At 45.2% G+C, this 20,676-nt stretch overlaps 3 protein-coding genes, 1 long non-coding RNA gene and 1 other non-coding gene across 12 annotated transcripts in view; 3 read left to right on the top strand and 2 right to left on the bottom strand.

Annotated features, from left to right (window-relative positions):
* Positions 1 to 82: 82 nt before the first annotated feature.
* LOC125970246 (zinc-binding protein A33) lies at positions 83 to 2,965 on the bottom strand. Its single transcript, XM_049722317.1, has 6 exons — positions 2,579 to 2,965; positions 2,008 to 2,103; positions 1,692 to 1,922; positions 1,589 to 1,611; positions 1,390 to 1,508; positions 83 to 1,162 (listed from the first exon to the last, which is right to left on the bottom strand). The coding sequence occupies exons 1-6, from the start codon at positions 2,963 to 2,965 to the stop codon at positions 606 to 608; spliced, it is 1,413 nt and encodes a 470-aa protein (XP_049578274.1). The 3' UTR covers positions 83 to 605.
* Positions 2,966 to 4,167: 1,202 nt separating this feature from the next.
* On the bottom strand, positions 4,168 to 7,433 carry ddb2 (damage-specific DNA binding protein 2). Of its 6 annotated transcripts, none has more exons than XM_049722316.1 (10): positions 7,283 to 7,433; positions 7,117 to 7,205; positions 6,736 to 6,927; positions 6,520 to 6,665; positions 5,809 to 5,908; positions 5,516 to 5,693; positions 5,304 to 5,449; positions 5,046 to 5,201; positions 4,596 to 4,641; positions 4,168 to 4,520 (listed from the first exon to the last, which is right to left on the bottom strand). In XM_049722316.1, the coding sequence occupies exons 1-10, from the start codon at positions 7,431 to 7,433 to the stop codon at positions 4,279 to 4,281; spliced, it is 1,446 nt and encodes a 481-aa protein (XP_049578273.1). In that variant the 3' UTR covers positions 4,168 to 4,278. The 6 variants fall into 6 exon arrangements, with proteins under 6 accessions (XP_049578273.1, XP_049578271.1, XP_049578272.1 ...); XM_049722314.1 differs by lacking the exon at positions 6,520 to 6,665 and adding an exon at positions 6,012 to 6,178; XM_049722315.1 differs by lacking the exon at positions 6,520 to 6,665 and adding an exon at positions 6,012 to 6,178 and having other exon boundaries at positions 7,295 to 7,433.
* A 595-nt stretch (positions 7,434 to 8,028) lies between these two features.
* Positions 8,029 to 13,787, top strand: kif23 (kinesin family member 23). Of its 2 annotated transcripts, XM_049722309.1 has the most exons (23): positions 8,029 to 8,170; positions 8,401 to 8,461; positions 8,552 to 8,680; positions 8,789 to 8,894; positions 8,970 to 9,106; positions 9,187 to 9,296; positions 9,372 to 9,542; positions 9,633 to 9,677; positions 10,133 to 10,245; positions 10,476 to 10,597; positions 10,679 to 10,775; positions 10,843 to 10,922; positions 10,984 to 11,103; positions 11,178 to 11,337; positions 11,451 to 11,612; positions 11,681 to 11,847; positions 11,918 to 12,091; positions 12,174 to 12,392; positions 12,553 to 12,786; positions 12,857 to 12,945; positions 13,045 to 13,117; positions 13,341 to 13,411; positions 13,484 to 13,787. In XM_049722309.1, the coding sequence occupies exons 1-23, from the start codon at positions 8,157 to 8,159 to the stop codon at positions 13,497 to 13,499; spliced, it is 2,670 nt and encodes an 889-aa protein (XP_049578266.1). In that variant the 5' UTR covers positions 8,029 to 8,156; the 3' UTR covers positions 13,500 to 13,787. The 2 variants fall into 2 exon arrangements, with proteins under 2 accessions (XP_049578266.1, XP_049578267.1); XM_049722310.1 differs by lacking the exon at positions 9,633 to 9,677.
* LOC125971405 (Z30 small nucleolar RNA) lies at positions 10,301 to 10,394 on the top strand. Its single transcript, XR_007482452.1, has one exon. It is a non-coding gene; the product is annotated as a Z30 small nucleolar RNA (small nucleolar RNA).
* Positions 13,788 to 14,923: 1,136 nt separating the features above from the next.
* The window catches only part of LOC125970757 (uncharacterized), a 38,326-nt gene continuing 32,573 nt past the window's right edge, over positions 14,924 to 20,676 (top strand). For both annotated transcript variants that reach the window (XR_007482258.2, XR_007482259.2), the window contains exons 1-3: positions 14,924 to 15,058; positions 15,168 to 15,190; positions 15,299 to 15,395. This is a non-coding gene — a long non-coding RNA (uncharacterized lncRNA). The remainder of the gene's footprint in view (positions 15,059 to 15,167; positions 15,191 to 15,298; positions 15,396 to 20,676) is intronic.

Here is a 20,676-nt window from a genome sequence, read left to right as displayed (position 1 = left end):
TTAGCCGACAAAAAGGAAAACAAAGTAACCAATGAAATGTTCATCACGACGTACAAGAACAAATATGACACGACACAATGCATGATTTCAAAATTCATTCTTATTAGTGAACATATAACGTGCACGTATTTTTCTGAAAAACCCAAATGTCTCAAGTTTGAGTCACCGTTGAGTTGAATTGTAAAACATTTAGCTGGATAATGTATTTGATTGCACTCCACAGTGGGAATCAAAACCACAAGCATGCTAATAGACACGTAGAAGAAACAAGTCTGGCACGATTTACAACATTGTGATAGCTGTTGACGGTAATCCACGTCTGACAATGCTGAGAGAGGCTTTTCTTTTGCAACAGACAGACTTGTATTTTCACATTCAGCACGGTGTTTGTGTGCGTGTGGTTGAAGCGCCGCATCATTTTTTCCCATCCTCCGATTGGTTGGCCAGAGCAGAACTTGTTTCAGCCAAGTTTGACGAGCAAAGCACTTGTGTTATGAGCTGTACGTGAAATTTGAATCATCAGCATCTATGGTTGATGATGATTTAAAAGTGGATGAATAGATGATGGCTGGATGAATGTACAGAGGACTGTTGAGCCGCAGTCTTCACTTCTCTAAGATGGCCAGTCTGATGGTCTGAGGACAGACGGTGAGGGGGAAGGATCCGCTGCCCTCGTCATGAATCCCCGTGGAGAAATACGGGAAGATCCTCTCGGTGAACTTGTCTTTAAAGACGAAAATGACCTTTCCGTCCGCAGCGTTGACGAACACCACCTTCCCTTTGTCGTAGTCCAGCTCCACCGTAATCCTGTCGGCCTTACACTTCCAGTCCAGTTTTGTGCGAGGCGAAGTCTGAGCCCACAGGACCTCCCCTATAATCCCTCCAATGATCCAGACCCCTTCGGACGGCTTGAGAGACATGGCCCCCTTCCTTTGGATGGACTCTCGGACCACGCCGATGTACCAGTCTTTCCCCTGACTCACATCCACCGTCCAGCTATGTTTCCCGGACACAAAGCCGCCGGCTCCCAGCACGCACACTCCGCCCGTGCAGCGTTCCGGGTTGTCCGGGAGCATCCGCTGACTGCTGTACTGCACGCAGGTCAACTCCTCCGAAATCTCCAAGTTGGCCTGGGCTGTGTTTGGATCCAAGGCGATGGGCACTGGAGGATTTTCAAAAGGCCAAACAAATAGATGCATTCATACTTTGGTGTGAGGAAAATTCCTCGAGCGCTTATGATGAGCAAGAGTTAGCTCATTTTGGTCGACAACATGGCAAGGGTTGAGGTTCAAACTCACAACCCCATGAGCCATGTCAATGATGAACTCTGTTGGCCCCGTGCCCTAGTTCCAGTTTGTTTTTCAGAAAGTCCCCATTTCATTGACTCACCATATTTCACGAGGCCCTCCATCTTCTTCCATACGTGAAATTTAAGCGAGGCCTGATGCGTGGCGCAGTTGATCAAGATGTCTCGGATGATTTCCGGTTCTCTGATATTGCATTTGAGCCTACAGAAAGAAAGAAAAAGAAGAATCACACGGACTATATAAGCACAGCAACGTATGTCGGCCACTTGCCCCACACTCACTTCTTTTTGGTGTCTTTGTAATCCTACGGAGTAAAGACGAGACATTTAAAACCACGACTAAGTCTTTTGAAGGAAAAAAAAGTTTCAGTGCGTTTGTGCGTACCACCAAGAAGGCTAAATGGTCTCCCTTCAGTCTTGTCTCTGTGTGGCTGATGACCGTGGCCAGGCTCCTGATCTGGTTCTCAATGGAATCCAACTTGAGGCTCATCACTTTGACCTTCACTTCCACTTCCTGTGCCAGCGCCTGAAGTCTGGACTCTTCCTCATTGAAAAGGAACAAGTGCAACTTTTGGAACTCCTCCCTGATGGTTCGGTTGTTTTCATCCGCTTGCTTCTGTAATGAGATGGCGGCGGCGGCGGCGGCCTCTTAAGTTACAGCGTGAACATTGAAGTGAACAAGTGTGTGCTGTAATGGGAACCTGTATAAATGTTCTGGTCCTTTCCCAGCTCTCTCTCGTCTTGTGCAGAGTCCGCAGCTTCTTCTTGAGAGACTCCAGCGTGCCTGATATTTCTTCCTGACATATTCACACAAACATGAAATGGTCAACCTCGACATTTTATACCATTCAGTACACTCTTCGGGTGGTAATAGTTGTCACTTTTTTTTTTAAACCAGTTTCACAATTTTGAAATTGACGATGAGTGATTCATTGTCCAATTATAGGGACATGCCATTTTGACTTACTTTCATTCGATTATGCACTGCAAATAGCAATGGCATCTGATTTTCTAAAATGATTTCATGTCAAAATAAGTGACTCCAATCTGCATTTTTGTGACTCTTCCAGCCTCTCCGTTTTAACCTGTTGCTGACACTGCGACACGGAGCACATCCCCTTTCAAAGGTGAGGTACTCTTAATCAATTGTTAGGTTCAAACGTCAACATCATTACAAAAAAGACGATATTAAGCGCGTTTGAATACCAATGGATCCATTTTTTTTGTCCATCCCTAACTTTTGGCATAATTCTGCTCCGTTCTATTTTGTACCTTCTTCTGCTTGGCGGCTTCATCCAGCGGACAGCACTCGTGGATTTTGTGCTGTTTGGACATTTGGCACAGCAGGCAAATGGGCTGCTCGTCATTCTGACAATAAAGGCTCAGCTTCTCCTCGTGAAGCATGCAGCGGTCTCCGCTCACGTTCTCCATGTGGTACTGATCCGCTGCGATCTTCAGCGCCAAATTGATGGGAGGCCTTTTGGGAGTGCACACGGCCTTACACACCGGACACTCTTGACATCTTTTCCATTCCCAGAACTGATGCAGGCAAAGTTTGCAAACGTTATGTCCGCACTGGAGAAGAACCGGGTAGCAGTAGATTTCCGTACACTGAGGACAAGTCAGGTCCTCTCTGGAGATGACGCTGTGTGTTGCCATGACTTTGAAGATGGACCGTCATGTGAGCCAAGTGCGGGTCTTCGCTGCTCTTCAGGTGCACTCAACACTCACTCATAGTTCACGCCTCACACACACACACACACACACGCTCGTACCGTCAATGCTGGCAAGCTTGTCAAACCGGTTTAATGCGAGTTCAGATATAGACGACACGCCAATTAGGTAATGCGTGCTGCTTGGGAACAATCACTGTAATTTGGAACAAAAATACACTTGTCAAAATGACAGAAATGTACATTCCAATCAAATACACCAAAAATGATAGATTATACTCAAATCTGTGCATTCTTTTTATTATTTGAATCAAATACACAGAAAATTAAGAAAATGACACACTAAAATCTGTGTTGAGTGAAAAAAAAAAAACGCAAATCACAATAAAAAGATAAGAACAATTACAGGGAAATAAGCTAAATTAAAATTGAAAAAAAAAAACGCATCGCTTTCTTTGTGTGACATGCAACGCTAAAAATATAGACTAATGAGTCATTAAAACCAGCAGTGACGCAAGTGGAAAAGGGAAACTCGTAGGAAATTTACAAGAGCACAAAATAGAAGCAGCAAAATGACAGGTTGACCTGTCAAGTAAAAATTTAACATAGTCAGATAGAAAACATCTTTTCGCATCATCTTTTGTAGCAATCTTTTTTCTGCTCTTTGGCAATATAATTTAGACATTGACATGTGTACAGTAAGTCACATTTCCCCTAAACTTGTCCCACTGAAATGCAATGAAATTCTTCCAGTAGACGTTGCCAACATTTCATTGTGATGAGTACAGGAGAAAGGAAAAAAAAAATCCCTCCTCAAGAGGTGTTGTCCCACACACAGTTGAAAGTACGATGACTCATTCGTCGACAGCTTTGCGTTCGTTCGTTCGTTCGTTCGGTTGGCAAGCGATCCTGGGTTTAACCCCCCTCTCAACCAGGAAAGGCTCAAGTCATCCACAAAGCCTTTGTCAGTCTATTTATGCCACTGACGTAGATCCATTCATTTCTTATCGGCGTAGGATTGGAGCAGAACCTGATATCTAGCCGTCCAGTGCAGGGACAGCTCCAGGAATTGGGTCTTGCGTCATCCCTTTTTCTCTCGAAGCCAAAATGACCAATTAGCTCAGAGGTTAGATACAGACTTAATAATGGTTTGTTTTTCTAATACAAAATATGAAAAGGGAGCATAAGTAAACAATAACACTTTATTCCAGTTCAGTAGAAAACAACAACATCTGCAAAAGGTTGAATTAAAACACATAACAGTAAGTAACAAAAAGAGATCCATCCACAGGTTTCAGTTCACTGCTTTCTTGTGCGCTTTGTGCACTTCGTCTTGGTCGTCGTTTCGGCTTGGTGTGCAGAAAGCAGTTTTTTCTTGAGCTTGCTTTGATCCACGCCACTTCTCCTGCTTCTGGTGGGCCGCTGCTGACGAGCGCGCCCGCCCCTTATCGCTCGCCCGGCCGACGTAGATGTTTCCTCTTGTGGCCTGTTGTCGTCGGCGAACAATGATTCATCTTGGTCCCAAACTACCACTGTTACACCTGTGAGGCAGACATGGGGCTTTTCAGATCATCAAAACCAAAAAGGGTGTCCAACCTTTCCTTTTATCACCTTACCCATTCCAGAGCCAATCACATCTCCCATTGGATTGAATTTATTGATCTGAAAAACATATTTGCACATCGTTAACTTTACCTTCCACACCACAATGGACTTGGATCTTTTTTTTTTGTGATTTTAAAATTTAAAAAGTAAATCTAGCTGGAAAACAAAGAGGAGTTTATGCAGGGTGTGGCAGGAAACATTTGGCTGTGTTGATAATTAGAGATGATGCTAAAGGAATAGACAGCCCCTTTCCACGATGCCAGTAGAAGGTGTTCCAAAACGCTGCAATTATCGTTCTCTCAAACACCTCGTGCGTCTGTGTGCACTTCACTGACGACTGTAGAGAGTAATGCTTGCGGCAAGTGTTTGGACAAGGGCAAAATTGGAGCAGTTGCGCTTAGCGAATAAGAAATCATTCGAGAAATTTGGTCGGCAAATTGACTGTGCTCGGTTCTACTCACAGATTTGATTCCTCCAACATTGGGATCATACAATTGGCACACAAGCTCTGCTGTGTTGGAATCAAAGATGTCGATAGTTCTCTGGTCGTCCTGACAGATCCTGTCATCGGGGTAACGACCCACCACGATGAGGTCATACACTGGATGCCATGTCGCCTGTGGAAACGTTGACAAAACAAGTTTGGCTGGGTACTTTTTTTTTTTTCTTCCCCCGACTCGGATCAGGCACGAATTCTTGGACTTTGTGAGACAACCAACCTTGATGGGTGTGATGTGTTGAAAATGTCTATGTGGATGACGGATGATTTGTTGAGGCTTGGACCAATCAGAGGATGAATACACACGGATCTCGTTGTACTGATCGGTTGTGAGCAACTTGGAGCAGTCCGAGGGATGGAAATAGGCTGTGAAGATGCAAGAAAGGGATGTTAAAAAAAAATAATCCCTTGCATGTGAATTTGTCAGAAGACCTGAGTTGATAGCCTTCTCGTGAGGCATGTCATGAAGAAAGCTCTTCTTGTCCTTCATGTTTCTCAGGTCCCACAGCTTGACTGTGTGGTCCACTGACGCCGTCGCAAGCAGCCAATCACAGCGTGGGTTGAACTCTGCGTGGGTCACTTTGGCTTTGTGTAATTTATCACTGAAAATCTACAATGTTGAAAGAAAACAAAAAAGCATTTCGTCTTCTTATAGGGGACTAAATCGTGATTGCTACATGTAAAAGTGGTTTCAGAAACCATAAAAAAAAAAGAGGATCACAAACCTTCTGCCCATCTAAACCCAGCAGCAGTAGATTTCCAACGTTGTCTCCAGTCACAAGCATCTGGCGGCTGATGGAGACGTCCACGCAGCAGTACCAGAAACTGGGAGTAGAATGTTCATTCAAATGATGCCTTCCAAAAATCTCTTTAAAATAACTAAATGAGGGCTGGCATTTTTCATCAGTCTTCTCCGCACTTTTCTCACCATACGTTGTGGTGCTCGTGGCCACAATCTTCCGTTCTGGATAAAACGGTGGCTGTGAGGCCCTCAAAGCTCTGCAGGGTCAGTGTGCCCTCACCGGAGGCCACGTACACCCTGGAAAGATCCGTGGGACAAAACTTCATCCCTCCGATGAAGTCTCCGGCGCCGTTCTACGCGCACAAACAGAAACGCAGGCCTTTCGTCGGGCACTTGTAATTTAAGGGGACGTATTATGTGTCTTCTGCCTCGCTTCTGTTTTGTGAGACTGTTGCAGACAATGTTACCAGAATTAGCTTCTGATTGCTGGCATTTTTTAGTTTTTTTTATTTGATGGAGGGGAGGCAGTGTGTTTGGAATTGGCTGCTATGCAAATGATTGAATCTCTATGGGGGGTGCATTACGTCTCCTTGAGACAAAAAGGACCACTTTCGAAGAAGACTGATGAAAAAAAAAAACCTTCATGACCCTCGCTGTGTGCACTTGATACAATACAAGCAGACTGTAGTCTTACTTGAATGTATCTGTGCAGGCAAACACTGTGAGAGTGGTCCCATTGAAATCTCTGAGGGACGTCGTACCCCCCATAGATGACGTGAACAGCTGAGTGGGCTTTAAAGGGTTAAACCTCATATCTGTGACCGAGTCTCCAGCCCCCATCTGAACAGAGAACCAGCAACAGGGCTATCAAGCCGAGACAAGCACAAGTGCTCACTCAGGGCAAGCTCACCCCTCTGATGAACATCTTCTGGTCGCGGAGCTTGTAGTCCCACAGCTCGATGTCGCCGCCCTTGGAGCCCACTACCAATGTGCTGGGATTGGTGGGATGCCACTCCAGGCAGGTGACTCGCCGGTCGAAGGGAAGGTTTGATGCGTGGTAATGGTACGAAGAGAGTGAGCGGACAAAAGGCTCTTGGAGACACTGAAAATTAAAAAAAAAAAAAAAAAAAACACGTGACTGACAGTTTACTGTGTACTCTGCCACTTTCCCAATGCCAACACAGATATACTCCTCAAAGGAAGTGGTTGCATACATGATAAAAAGAGGAGCCAAAAGGATTTTTTCCACCGGCGACAACTTGTATTTTAATTGTGCAGCAGCGCTTCTTACCTGTCTCATTTGAGTATGAACACTTTGTCCCAAAGTGTGCTTGTAGATGTAGTGGAGTATGCTTCCATGTGCAGTTTTCTTCTGAATCCCTGTGGAATTGAGAGGAGACCTTGTCAACACAGACACCAGCAGACAATATCAAGCACAGGATAGGAATGCAGCCCACCCACACAGCCACCTTTTTTGTACGCCTCTGCATCCTTCTTCTCCCGTAGTTTAGCCGACAAAGTTGAACCAGAGTTCTCGCCACCAGCTCTTTTCTCCACCTGTGGCTTTTTGGATTTGAGGCCATCAGATTTGGAGGGTTTGCTTTTCATCGCGAACCCTGCAAAAACCAAAGGCTTGACGAAAGGACGCGTTGAGCAAATTTGTCAAACATGCCTCACAGACACTGCCCGCTCACCTGTGATGTGATGTTTCGCGACTGGTGTGGCAGCTTAGCAAAAAGACCACTTGCGTTTACATAACACACGTGACTTCATAACGTGGCTGTTTTGTAACTTGTATTTCTCTTGTTTCACGGCAGGTGGCGGTGTTTCAATCAACCAGCATGTGAAGTGAAAGCGCCGTTCACGTTTAGTCGTTTATGCTAAACAAATAATCGATTTATATTTACTATCATCACCAGCCAAATGAAATCGGATTGAAATTTTATTAGATAATAAAAGACGTGAAGCAATAAAGCGCTATTACGGTTTGAATCAATTTGGAACGATAATGCTCGAAAGCGAGTTGTTTAAATAGTTTCAGCTGGTTAAATAATAGTTTAACACGTGAAATGGATACAACGGGCGACACGACAAGCGTGTAGGCGTTTTATTTTTGCAGAAAATCACAGTAATTCTTACCTTTCCTTGGTGACGTGAACGCACCAAGCATGAATGCAGGAAGCGGAAATACCTGATCTAAAAGGACGCTTCTGATTGGCTGCGATCGGCTCATTTTGAAAACGTACTTTCGTTTGAACAAAGACGAGGGAGCGAGTCATCGAGCAGAAATCAACAACAAGAAGGTGAAAGAAATAGTGGCTGCGAGATAAAATGACCAGACCAGCGTAAGTTAAAATGACTAAATGTTGAAACGTGTTGTGTGTTACCACAGTGAAACGTGACATTTGTCGAGGGTGTGTTATTTTTATGATAATGTTGTTTGGACGTTCACCGGTTTTAGTTGAAACGTTTAGCCGCAGGCCCACTAGCCTCGGGGCTGGCTAGCTAGCTAGCATGTGACTTTGTTTCCAAACTGCCAAGTAATAATGGCGTAAATTGTATTTTTTTTTTTCAGAAAGGGCAAAACACCCCGGCGACAACCTCCCAAAAAAAGCGGCCAGAAAGACCCAGTTGGGGTGAGTTTGAAAGCAGATGGCCAACACCGTGTTCGAGATTTGCGGTGAGCCAACCGCCTTTTATTTGTATTTGTTTTCTATCCCACTCAGGTTTACTGTCGTGTGCGACCCCTCGGCGGAGAAACCGAAGAATGTTGCATCGAGGTGATCAGCGGCACCACCATCCAGCTTCATGCACCCGAAGGCTTCAAAACAAACCGCAATGGAGAATACAAAGAGGTGAAGGATTGGAACCAGTAAAGGTTCACACGTGGAAACTTTAAAAGATGATACGAGACCAAGTACTAGTGCTTTTTGTGCGGTTTGACAATCCTTTCTGTTTCACAGACACAGTACTCCTTCAAAAAAGTCTTTGGAGTGTTAGTGTCTCAAGTGGAGTTGTTTGAGAGTGTCGCCAAGCCTCTCGTTGATGACCTCATCCATGGAAGAAATGGTAAGGGTTTGTTCAGAGCGTTGCTCTTGCCTCCACCTCCATTTTATCCCGTTGCGTGTCTCTTGTTCATCACAGGGCTCCTCTTTACATATGGCGTGACGGGAAGTGGGAAGACGTTTACCATGACTGGCTCTCAGGGCCTAGGTGGACTTCTGCCTCGCTCTCTTGACATGCTCTTCAACAGCATCGGGTCTTTCCAGGCCAAAAGATATGTAAGGCCTGCACTGAATATCTACTTTGTTCACGCATCTGTGTAACATCTTGGACCTAATGTTACGTCATCTATCTTTAGGTCTTTAGGTCAGATGATAAAAATGGCATCGAGGTCCAGAATGAAGTCGATGCCCTGTTGGAGAGACAAAGGCGTGAAAATGCTTGCGCTCCCAAAAGTGCCTCATCCAGGTTGGCCCGAGTCCCGTCCATGAACACGAAACCCGCTTCTGACGTTTAAGCGGGAATTGTCGACTTGCACTTTAGGCAGAAGGTGGATCCTGAAATCGCTGACATGATTAAGCCGGCCGAGGCGTGCAAAGCAGATGACGTGGATGAGGACAGCAGCTACAGCGTTTTTGTGTCCTACATTGAAATCTACAACAACTACATTTATGATCTCCTCGATGAAAACCAGGAGGATACATTTAGGCCCAAGTGAGTTCCAAGAAAGCAAATGTTTGGATCGACACAAAAACGAGCCTTCAGATGCTCACTAGATGAATGTCAAATTGTATTTTCTTCTAGGTGGAATGGTGGAGGCACACCTCTGCGTCAGAACACTGACTTTACGTATGTGACCAGTGAAGAAATAGTAACTTCACACTTAAGTTTCCCATAACAGTTGGCATTCTGGCTGCTCCTTAGGATGCGTTGCCATTGCTGGGTACAGCTAGCCACTTGTTAAAGTTAGCCAAATCAAATATTTTGTGTCTGTAAAAAAAAAAAAAAGAGAGAGAGAATCAGTGAAAGCTGCCAAGCATGTTGTGTTTTTGTGTATGCGCGCGTTCTGACATGTTTTGTGACAGCAGAGGCATTGGCTAAACAATTGCATGCAGTCAGAACATCTCCTGCCATGGCATTCTGTCCGGCTGCTGCTGTCATGGCAGAGCTCCAATTTCCCCAAATCAGCTCCAGTCCTTTTTTCTGCCCCACATCCTCCTACACTCAACGAAACAAGCAATCTGGTGTGTTTTGAGACTAACACCGCCCCTTCTTCTTTCCTTCTTTCTTTCTTGTGACGATAGAGCACCTCAGTCTAAAATTCTCAGAGAGGACCAGAACCATAACATGTACGTTGCCGGTTGCATGGAGGTTGAAGTCAAATCTGCCGAGGAGGCCTTTCAAGTCTTTTGGAAAGGTAAGCGGTGTCGATTTTGAAGGAAGGAGACAAGAACGTAAGCCTCTGGTGTTTCATGCTGTGATGGATCTAGATATTTGTCTGACTTGGTATTGTTGCCCTGACTCTGACCAAGAAATGGCCTCCATTTTAATCTTCTCTCTGAGCATACTACGCAAGAGTTCCTTCCAAGATAGATTTTCCAGAGGTTCTGGCTGTTTGGTAGTGTGTTGATCATCCCTGCGCTCTAGGTCAGAAGAGGAGAAAGGTGGCCAACACCCGGCTCAACCGCGAGTCCAGTCGCTCCCACAGCGTGTTCACCATCAAACTGGCGCAGGCTCCTCTAGACGCAGATGGCGACAGCATCCTTCAGGTGAGCTGGGGCCAAAGCTACATTCATTGACACCAAACTAGTGACGTCTGATTTTATTTATTTATTTTTGTGAATGAGAAGAACCAAGTGGCTGTCAGTCAGCTGTGTCTGGTGGACTTGGCAGGAAGCGAGCGAACAGGCAGGACGGGGGCCGAGGGCACTCGCATACGTGAAGCAGGTAGGATCTCAAAGCTTATTTGTCTCCGATTTGACTTTGCGCTCACTTGAGACGTGTTGCCTTGCAGGAAACATCAATCAGTCTCTACTGACTCTGCGCACGTGTATCGAGGTCCTGCGAGAAAACCAGATGTGCGGTACAAACAGGGTAAGTCCCACCCGCTGTCCCTTTATTGTCCCCAATTTGATTGCATCCTTTTGTGCACTAGATGGTTCCCTACAGAGACTCCAAAGTCACCCATTTATTCAAAAACTATTTTGACGGAGAAGGCAAAGTCAAGATGGTCGTCTGCGTCAACCCAAAGGCCGATGACTACGAAGAAACCTTGGTCAGCTCCGCGTGCGCTCTCGGCCTCCCTTTTCATTTGCGTTTGTCTAACGCGGCCTTCTCCACATTGTCTAGCTGGTGATGCGCTTTGCCGAAATGACGCAGGAAGTGGAAGTGGCTCGGCCACTGGACCGACCCATCTACGGCTTCACGCCGGGCCGCCGCAATCGAAACCAGGCTTTCAAAGAGGAGCTATCTCGCAAGTTGGAGGAGCGAGGTGGTCCAGTAGACACAGGTAGTGTCTGTTGTCATCATTTCATGGCCGAAGAGGAGAAAAATGAAAGCTTTCCACACAACCCAAAAAAAAAAAAAAAGTCTAGTTTGACATTCTGCTGTGTTTCCTCACAGACATAACTTCAGTTTTGAACTTGGCGACGCACAGCCTCCCTCCCATCCCCTCCATCGAGGTTACGGACGCTCACGATGACATCACCCTGCCGAGGCTGATCGAGGCTCTGCAGAACAGACACCGAATCAGACGGGCCATGGTGGAAGACTACAACAAAGCAGGTGCCTGTTCATGGTTGACCTCATCCCCCGCTGAACCTTCTGGACTTACTTCTTTTTTTGTCTTTTAGCCAGCAGGATGACATCTCTTCTGCAACAGCTCGACGGCAATATCAACGCCAAAGAGAATTACATGCACGAACAGAACAGCAAGCTTTTGGAGAAGGACAAGATCATCCAAAACAACACCGCAGAAATTGAGCGGTTGGAGAAAAAAGCAAAGATGCTTGAGCATAAGGTGGGCTTGTGTCCAAGGTTCAAACCCTTCACAGCTGCTTTCTCCGACTGAGCTGCTTCCCCTTCTGCAGATTGACATCCTTCAGAAAACGACCCAAATCTACGAGGACGACAAGCGTTCCCTGCAGCACGAGTTGGAAACCAGAGCGCAAAGGCTGCAGAGGGAGCTGTCCGAGAAGAGACGCATGGAGCAGCGCATGCACGGGGCTGTCACCGACACGCAGCACAAGTGGGAGAAAGAATGCGTGAGTGTCTCCGGCAAAGAATCCCTTTCATCTTGCCAAAGAATTCCGAACGACGTGGCGGCGCTTGCGTCTGGCCGCGCAGGAGAGACGCGTGAACGCCATGCAGCACGAGATGCAGAACAAACTGTGGGTGAAAGACGAGAAGCTGAAGCAGCTGAAAGCCATCGTGACGGAGGGCAAGACGCCGAGTCATCCTGATCCGCCGCCCCGTCAGACACAACCCAAGTCGGCGCCGGCGCCGCCCCCCAGGGAAGAACGAGTCCCAATGCCTGCAAAAAGATCTGCCTCCCCTTCACCGGCGGTACGCGGGCTTGGATCTTAACGTCATCATTGTTTCTAAATACGCTCAATTGAATTTTTCACAATTTGGCATGTGTGCCCATGTTTATTCATTTGCCTGGTTGTGACTCCTCCTCGTGTGTGTGTGTGTGTGTGTGTGTGTGTGTGTGTGCTCAAACCAGACGTCGGCGCCAGTCCGGCCCCTGCACCGGCGCTCCCGCTCAGCAGGTGGAGAAAAGTGGGTGGATCACAAGCCTTCCTCCAGCCTGGACTTGGGAACGGTGCTCCAGCCCATCATTCCCAACGCCATCAAAGTGTCCGCGCCCAATGAGAAGGTGCTGTCCAAGTGCGACAGATACGTGTTGACGCACCAGGAAATTGCCTCTGATGGCGAAATCCAGACCCAACTTATTAAGGTGAGCCGTGGAGCATCACTGAGGGACTCCATCGATCGGCCACTTGCTCATAGTACATGACATGTTCCAGGGTGATGTGATGAAGACCAGAGGAGGAGGACAGGCTGTCCAGTTCACTGACATCGAGACATTGAAACAGCACCTCACCAACATCGAATGGTCTGTAATTAACCACTGAGGTTGCAGAGTCTGTCAACAATCGTGTTTTTTTTTTTTTTTTTTTTTTTTTTTTAAACTTGTATGTTTTTGTGCCCCAAGCCGCAAAAGGAAGTCTTCAGAAGGAGATGGCAGTCACCAAAAAGGTGGATCTTTGGCCGATGTGGAGAACAGGGTAAGATGATTGTCATCAGAAAACTGGAAGAGATGAAAACAGAACAATGTGCAAACTGCTTGATCGCGTTGCAAAACTCATGCAACTATTTGAAACATTTGTCATCTGAGCCCTGCAGGGAAATAAGTTCAGGCATCTGCCTATTTGGTTTTGCTCTATTGTCAGTCCTATTAAAATGATCAATGAAGAGGTTTTATTGTTTCAAATAGTGATTTCTCTACAGTGCGCTGTCGCAATGGAGATGAAGGCTGGCTCCACGATGGGACCTGGCGTTGAGCATCATTGCATCACAAAGTAAGCTGCTGCTGCTGTTGTGTTTTGTAAAACGTGGTTTACGGGACTATTTTAATAACTTTGCTTTTACAGGCGCAGAAAACCCTGAAAGCAGAAAGCGGTTCCACTGAGTATCACTCCATTTTGGTCTTTTTGTGCAATACTTCCAAAGCTTTTTTATTTTAAATTTGTATCTTTGCTGATATTTAACATTCATCACTTCTGTATTATTCAAGTGTACACTTCCAAAGCTGTTCATAAAATATTTCAGGTTTTGTAGCACCAGCAGAATTTGTGGTATCTAGGTCAGTTTTGTATGGTGTGCATTGTGTGTGTGTATCCCCTTTATAGTTTTTGTACTGTAGTCAAAAGTTTATAAAGTATTTTTTTTTCTCGAGTAATTTCCTTATTAATTGAACGCTCCTGTTGTCACTGTACTCGGGCAAGAAATTCCTTTGCACCGGGTTGATTTGTGTGGTTGAGTGCAATACAATATATAAGCACTGGGTGGCAGCACAGGACAATAGTTGAATATCGACAGGGCTCGGAGAAGGTTCATCCGCTTCACTGTTGGCTGCTGACTGCTATCAATTTGGACAACATTGCAAAAGGAGTTGCAAAATAGTAATTGCAGTCATGAAATTGTATATTTACGTGTTTCTGCTGAAGGGACAAGTACTGACAATACAATTGGATCTGCAGGAACAAAGTGATCCCCCCCAACCCCACAGCTGTGCTGAAATTGCAAACTGCACTTTTGTGAAATCCAAATAAATATGAGCACGCATTTCCCGTCTCCACAAAGCTGAGCCCATCAGAGACAGTTGAAACCTCATCTGGCTGAGTTTCAATTGGAAAGCGCTGAAGAGTGACTAACATGGAGCCTCTTGGAGAAGGTCAAGAGCCCGGAGCAACCAGCGGCCATTAAATTCACTCCAAGTGCTTTGCTTTTTGACCAGGCTTGCACCGCACTATTATGGTGTGCAAACCCTCAACGCCAAGTGGCACAAGCATCATAGACATGTTATTACGTTTGAGCCTCTAATCAACATTACAGCTTTTAAAAGAGACTCTTGAGAAGGTGAGAGAGAGAGAGAGCTGCATCCATCCGGCGCTCTCCATTGTCGCTTGTGAAACATTTTACAAATGTTCATATTCTACTCAATTATATTCTAATTTGTTTTACCGCACAACCATTTTCAGACAATTACATTTACTTAAATCGTTTTGTTTTTTTTAAACTCCCAAGTACTCTCTTATATCGCAACACCTTCTACGCTACTGAATTTTAATGTTATTTTTTTTTTAAATTAAGGCAGCTTAATTTAAAAAAAAATAACATTAAAATTCAGTAGCGTAGAAGGTGTTGCGATATGAGACGGGTTATTTCTCAACGGCCAAAAATTTCCTTTCACGCCGATAGATTTCGAACGCATAACTTGCCCTACCCCAGCAGTGATAGTGCTGTTCCTGCAGTGTGCGTCTTTGCCTCTAGGGGCAGTGTGGTGCACACATGCAGATAACTCGCTTGGTTAAAGTACGTTGATTAAAAGTTGACGCCAACACACCTTCCTCGGTTTGGCCGCCATTATGCACAAGGTAGATAAAATGTTTGAATACTCGGAGAGAAAGAAATAAAGGCACCAGTCAGTGAACTTAACTTTGAAGGTAAGCATAGTTTTAGAATCATGAAATAAATTGTACATTTAAAATAGAAAATGTGAGATTGATGTGACTAAAAACATTTTAATCGATGGACCCTCCCTATTATACGCAGTATGCTGTTTATTGTACGCCAATGTAAGTATACAGTTTAAAAATGAACACAGCTTAAATAAATGAATATAAAGTAACCGTATTTAAATTGGATGGTTATGCCAACTCATGTGTTTTGTATCGCTTTTTCAGCATGTGGCCTTTTTTGCTACAACAAGGATTTACTGAAAACAGAAAGAGCTAACATCAACTAGCATTCTACCTTCGGCGATTCAGGATTCTAATTAAGGTAAGCCATTATAAACTTCTCATTATATACATTATATATATATAATATATATATACATTATATATTTGGACAACTCATCCAACCACAATTTATTTGCTGCTGTCAACACGATGTCATTTTGGAAATTCACTTTGCGACAGTTTATTTTTCGGGGCACGAGGCTGTAAGAAACTAGTGACTGAAATAGAATGAGGCAGTTTGAATATTCATGTTCAGCTGTTAGCTCAACTTGAAGAACTAAATTTAGCTATCTAGTGCCTTCATAAATACTATTTTACCAACCTCATGGATCCTAATTTAAAAGGACTTGCTAGAGCAAGAACGTCAAGCACAACCGCACGAGAATTTCCCATGACACTTTCCATCAGTGGCATAGATAAGAAACCGCCGTCAGTGAAAGTCAATTAGTGGCAAGCGTGCAAATAAAATAGCGCGTGAGAGTCGAGCGTTGCTTGAGCGGGCTGTCTCCATCGTTTCATGTCAAAACTGTGGATGCCTTACAGCCGACTATTCGACAAAAGATACGAGACTGACAGACAGTTAATTGTCATTCCGCCTGTCTGCAAACGTCTTGAAAAGTCTTCCTCTTCCTCACGCTCCTTTGCAGAATGTAAATCTCTCCTCCTGTTGTTGACAGTCACAAAGGTCAAAAGCGTGTCAAGATATTTCATGAACACAACTGGAAACAGGTTCAAATGTGTCACGTCTGTTAAGCAATATACCGCCAATAGTTTTACAAATGTTTTCTCTGTTATTGAAATGTTGATGGTATTCTGGCTTTTATTTGTGAGTCTTCAATGTTGTTTTGGCCCACCCACAGTGGATTCAAGTGGAAAAATTACATCTGATCTGCTCCTTAATTATGTTTTGGGTAAGTGGACCTCTGAATAAAACAATGAGTAGTCATATTGGAAGCCACTATCCCAAAGTACCAAATTTAGCCCCCCCCCCCTTTGCCCTCTTTTGTTCTCGGCAGTCGACTAAGTGCTTGCAGTTGTCAGCCGAGTGTGCACTGGCTGCACTTGTAGCTGGCGGTGTCCTTCCTGTGGTGACAGTATGCCATGACGGATTTCCGTTGACTCACTTTCATTGTAACCGCAATGGAGAAGGAGGGAAAAAAAAAAAAAAAGATCACAAGTGCTTGATGTCATCCAGTTAAAGCTGCGGCTTTGCGTGCAGTTGGCAGATGATTTAAGCAGTACTGAAAGGAGTTTGCTGACGAAATGCGGTGGGGCGGGGGGGGGGTCTGCACTCACGCTTGTACAAAGCGGCCCAATGGATGATGACAAAATAACGTCTACTTTGAATATGACAGGGGTTGACTTTCTCACATCCCTCAAAGCAACAAAAGACTGAATAAGCGTGATTAACAGAAAGCATATGCAGGGGATATTAAAATAAAAGTCCACTCAGTACCCACTGGGCCTGTTCAAATGACAGATTTCGGACTATTATAAGGACCTGAAAAAAAAAAATAATGTAAAAAAACTCCTAGACTAGAACAGAAGAACTTTATTTGGAGTTAATTGGAGAGACATGACTTTAAATGTGATTCATTCATCCCACTTCCAAGAGGGTGTGCACACTTCTGCAAGCACATCATCCCGATTTACTTTTACCAAACCGTATTATCTGCGCCGTGTGTAAGTCGGGCCCATGCTCGCTTTTTAAACACACACATTAGCGGCTCATCTTTTTAAAATAAAGTCTTCCACACGGCCGCTCTTATCCACCACTTTGCACATTGCGCTCGCAATTGGTGCTCAATTATAGGCGCCGCATTAACGACTTGTCACTTAATTCATTAGGTACGGCCAAGTTGTTCCTTCTAATAAGGCGGCGCCTTTTTATCACACAAGCGCAGGTATGCGTTGAACGGCCGCGATTAAAGCCACCACGTGCGCGCCAGAGATTAGAGTTCTGGCAAACGGGAGGGAGGGAGCGCGGCAAAAACACAGAAAACCTACTGCGAAGTGTCCCCCAATTCACAAAGCGTGTTGTTTTCACGCTGTGTTTATCCACTTGATTAATGCCCGTTGAACGTTCGCACTGGAACATTACCTGAGGAGCACGGAAACCTGCGGTGGCGGCGGCGGCGGTGGCATAGTAACGGTGGCGTGAAAAGCCCATTAGGCTTCCGGTGTGGTCAATTTAAGCAAACACCGGGACAGCTGGCGGAGAAATTGTGATCGATGGTGAGACAGTTCGTGGGGAGGGGAACGGTCTCATAGCAAGCCATCCAATTCGCTCTTCTCTCTCTTGTTTTGCTAGCAATCACCTCCACTCACTCACTCACCGGCCCCAAAAAATGCTCATGCAGCCAAATCACAGATGGCGTGTCCTTTGACGTGAGCTCCAACCAGACGGGCCGCCGGCGTGATCAATACGCACATCAAGATGACTGAATCCTTTGAAGTGTGTTTGTAGAGCTGGATTTGCTGAGCTAACACGGTCCACATCCAAGCCCCTCGAATAAGCTTGTTTGGCGAGCGAGCATCCTCTGTGTTTGAATAGGAACTATTCAAATGGAGACCAGACAACGCCCCTCCCCTCCCCTCTCTCTTTCTCCATACAAGCAGACAAACATGTCCGCCCTGCCAGTTCCTCATTTTCTTCTCTCGCTCTCTCTCCTTTGTTCACTTGACTTGTGCATGCTTGATTACTCGCCACCTCACATATGGAACATCAAATTGGCCGTAACATTGCGGAAGCGCTGTAATGCCAAGATTCCGCACTGAGAACGTCAACTTGACACTTGCTGGAAGACAAGTGGAGTTGCATAGATAAGATACTACGTCTTGCAACGGTCTCCTTCAGGACAGGACAAAATATTTGACCTGAAATGTTTTTGAAAAGAAAATGATGGGCTTGCATCAAGGTCAACGTGATGGCTTTTGTGTAATCATGCAAACAGAAACAAAGACGCTTTGCTGGAAAGTCAAATTCCGAGTTGCTCTGAAACACAAAGTGAAGCTAGCTAGCTAAATAAATAAATATATACGCAAATAAATAAATAAATAAATAAATAAATAAATAAATAAATAAATAAATAAATAAATAGCTACAATGACTAGCTATAATAGCTAAATAAATTAATAAATACATACACACAGCTATTTATAGATAAATATTGATTTATTGATTTGTGATGAGCCGTAAGCAAAATTAAAATTTGAATACTCTGCGTTGGACAGCAACAACTAATGCAAATAAATTAGATAAATCTGACGCGCATTGGGCGATGCCGCAACATTGTTGCTTGTCCTATTTTTACATAAAGGCTTTCAGAAACAATAAGTGTTTTGAAAAACATGCAAATGTTTTGCCTTTGAAGAGTTACTGATTATAGAATCTTTGACTAAATAAATGAGGTCGTTGGCCTTCCTAGTCAGTTGAGGCTTATTTGAAAGTGAAATGTGGCAAAATGCTGACATCTCTTTTGACATCCCTCCCAACACTCCATTTGCATCCCCGTCGTCCTCTTTTCTGTTTACACTCCGCTCGGCTCATTTAACTTCCACGACCCGGTGAATACATAACCCGGGGCCATTCAAAACATCCTGTCGGGAGAAAACCAAAGCGCGTAAGCATGCAAAGGCCGCTGCGCTGCGCTGGCTGGCTGGCTGGCTGGCTGGCATCAGCCTTCGGGTGCTCCTCCTCGCTGCGCTTTTCAAACGCCGTCGTTTGCCGCCTCGGAGGCAACCAGCTGCATCGCTCGGACGCGCTTCCATCGCTTTGTTAAATCTCGCCCTCGTGCGCAATTCATGATGCGCGTTACGAACTGTTAAAGGTTTGGCGTGGCCTTTCAGAAAAACGTCCCTTTCTCGCTAAAGGCTAACAAGCTTTGCGTTCAACTCTGCATTTAATTGCGCGTGCCAAAAACATTTCCCTTGAAGTAGCTGTTCGCTCGGAAGGCGACATTGTATTAGACGTTTATGTTTTCAAATGAGGAAGCTGGGGCCTTTCAAAAGGGCCCAGCGGAGGAGCTAAGCTCGCATACGCAGCCTATAAAATCTGACGAGTGTCGGCGGCGGGCAGGCGGGCAAACTAACTGCGGGCACAATTAACGGCCAGAAAGGAAAAGAAGCTTGCGCTAGTAAATTTGCAAGTGATATCGTAAAGCCTGTTTGTCTCTTTCCCCCCCTCGAAGAACTAAATATGCAAAAATGGGCATTCTGTTTGCGTTTTACGTTTGGCTCGGTCGGGCAGTTAACGTCGTAGCTGTTGCGAGTAAGATACGAATCTCATACGCGCCGAGATTAACGATGCGCACCGGTCGACCGCTTTTGCTGCAGTTTTGTTTTTACTGCGGCCATGCAAAGCACAAAACGCCCGAGGCGGTTTTACGGTCTCGGTGAAGCTGTTTTTGTTGACAGTCAATCAGTCAGTAAGTTAACATGCACAAATGAATCCGGGGGCCGACTTTGGCGTCTCCAGGTTAAGACGTTGCTGTGCATTCAATAGTCAGCTAGCTTTTAATCAGGTTGTGGCAATATTTATTTGGAGTGTGCATGGAAGCGTAGTGGCCGAGCGAGCGAGGGAGCGAGCGTCCCCCTGCTCTGCTTCCCATTAGCGCCTGCCTCATCCTCAGCCTGGGCAGCTGTTATCTCAATGATGTTCTAATTCTAGCCAAACACTTCTGTGTTTGACTCAATAGAGGCAGTGTAAGTCAGCAGAGTCAATATTAGCACAGCACACAGGCTTGCTTGCTTGGTTGGTTGGTGTGAGGTAAAAACGTGTGTGTGTGTGTGTGTGAGAGCGGCCGAGAAAGAGAGTGAATAGGTGATTAAGGGCAAGGTAAATAAAGATCATCAAAAAGGAAGCAAGCCGTTTCCTGCTTCCGTTTCCTCGCTTGCTTCCTTCGAGTCTGCCGCCATTTCTTTTATCACCGGTTTCTTTTTTTTAAATATTCATCATGAAGAAGTTATTGTTGGTTCTTGGAGTTCCTGCGGTCACGGCAGCTGCCGGCGCTCTTTCAGCCGAGCCGAGGCTTGCCGACGGTGAACAGCTCAACGTCGCTGTCAAATGTTTTTCTCGTGATGGATGGTGATAATTAGTACGAGTTTGTTTTTGTCAAGACTGCAAAAATACACTCTAATAAGAGCGACATGAAAATGGTTGTCTTTACAAGTATGGTAATGCTCTTTGCCATCCATCCGTTATAGCTATTGTTGCATCCATCCATCCATCCATCTATCCATCCCATCCATCGTTCTCTCCCAAATCCCATCGCATCCCATCCATCGTTCTCTCCCTCCCTCCCTCCCTCCCTCCCTCCCTC

Source organism: Syngnathus scovelli, chromosome 6, assembly GCF_024217435.2.
Source record: "Syngnathus scovelli strain Florida chromosome 6, RoL_Ssco_1.2, whole genome shotgun sequence".
NCBI lineage: Eukaryota > Metazoa > Chordata > Actinopteri > Syngnathiformes > Syngnathidae > Syngnathus > Syngnathus scovelli.
The sequence above is the reverse complement of the archived record's forward strand: the minus strand, read 5'-3'. Positions and strand labels throughout refer to the sequence as shown.

Bases quoted from the DNA above. Each gene is read 5' to 3' on its own strand.
- ddb2 (XM_049722311.1), bottom strand. From the start codon at position 7,433: ATGAAAAGCAAACCCTCCAAATCTGATGGCCTCAAATCCAAAAAGCCA. The intron at 6,179-6,735 runs GTGAGCTTGCCC...TTGTGCGCGTAG, and splicing joins AGAAGATGTTCATCAGAGGG to AACGGCGCCGGAGACTTCAT. The intron at 5,909-6,011 runs GTGAGAAAAGTG...TTCTACTCCCAG, and splicing joins CACGAGCACCACAACGTATG to TTTCTGGTACTGCTGCGTGG.
- kif23 (XM_049722309.1), top strand. The intron at 8,462-8,551 runs GTGAGTTTGAAA...TATCCCACTCAG, and splicing joins GCCAGAAAGACCCAGTTGGG to GTTTACTGTCGTGTGCGACC. The intron at 10,246-10,475 runs GTAAGCGGTGTC...CCTGCGCTCTAG, and splicing joins CTTTCAAGTCTTTTGGAAAG to GTCAGAAGAGGAGAAAGGTG.
- LOC125970246 (XM_049722317.1), bottom strand. From the start codon at position 2,965: ATGGCAACACACAGCGTCATCTCCAGAGAGGACCTGACTTGTCCTCAG. The intron at 1,923-2,007 runs GTTCCCATTACA...ATCTCATTACAG, and splicing joins GGACCAGAACATTTATACAG to AAGCAAGCGGATGAAAACAA. The intron at 1,163-1,389 runs GTGAGTCAATGA...AAAATCCTCCAG, and splicing joins GGAGGGCCTCGTGAAATATG to TGCCCATCGCCTTGGATCCA.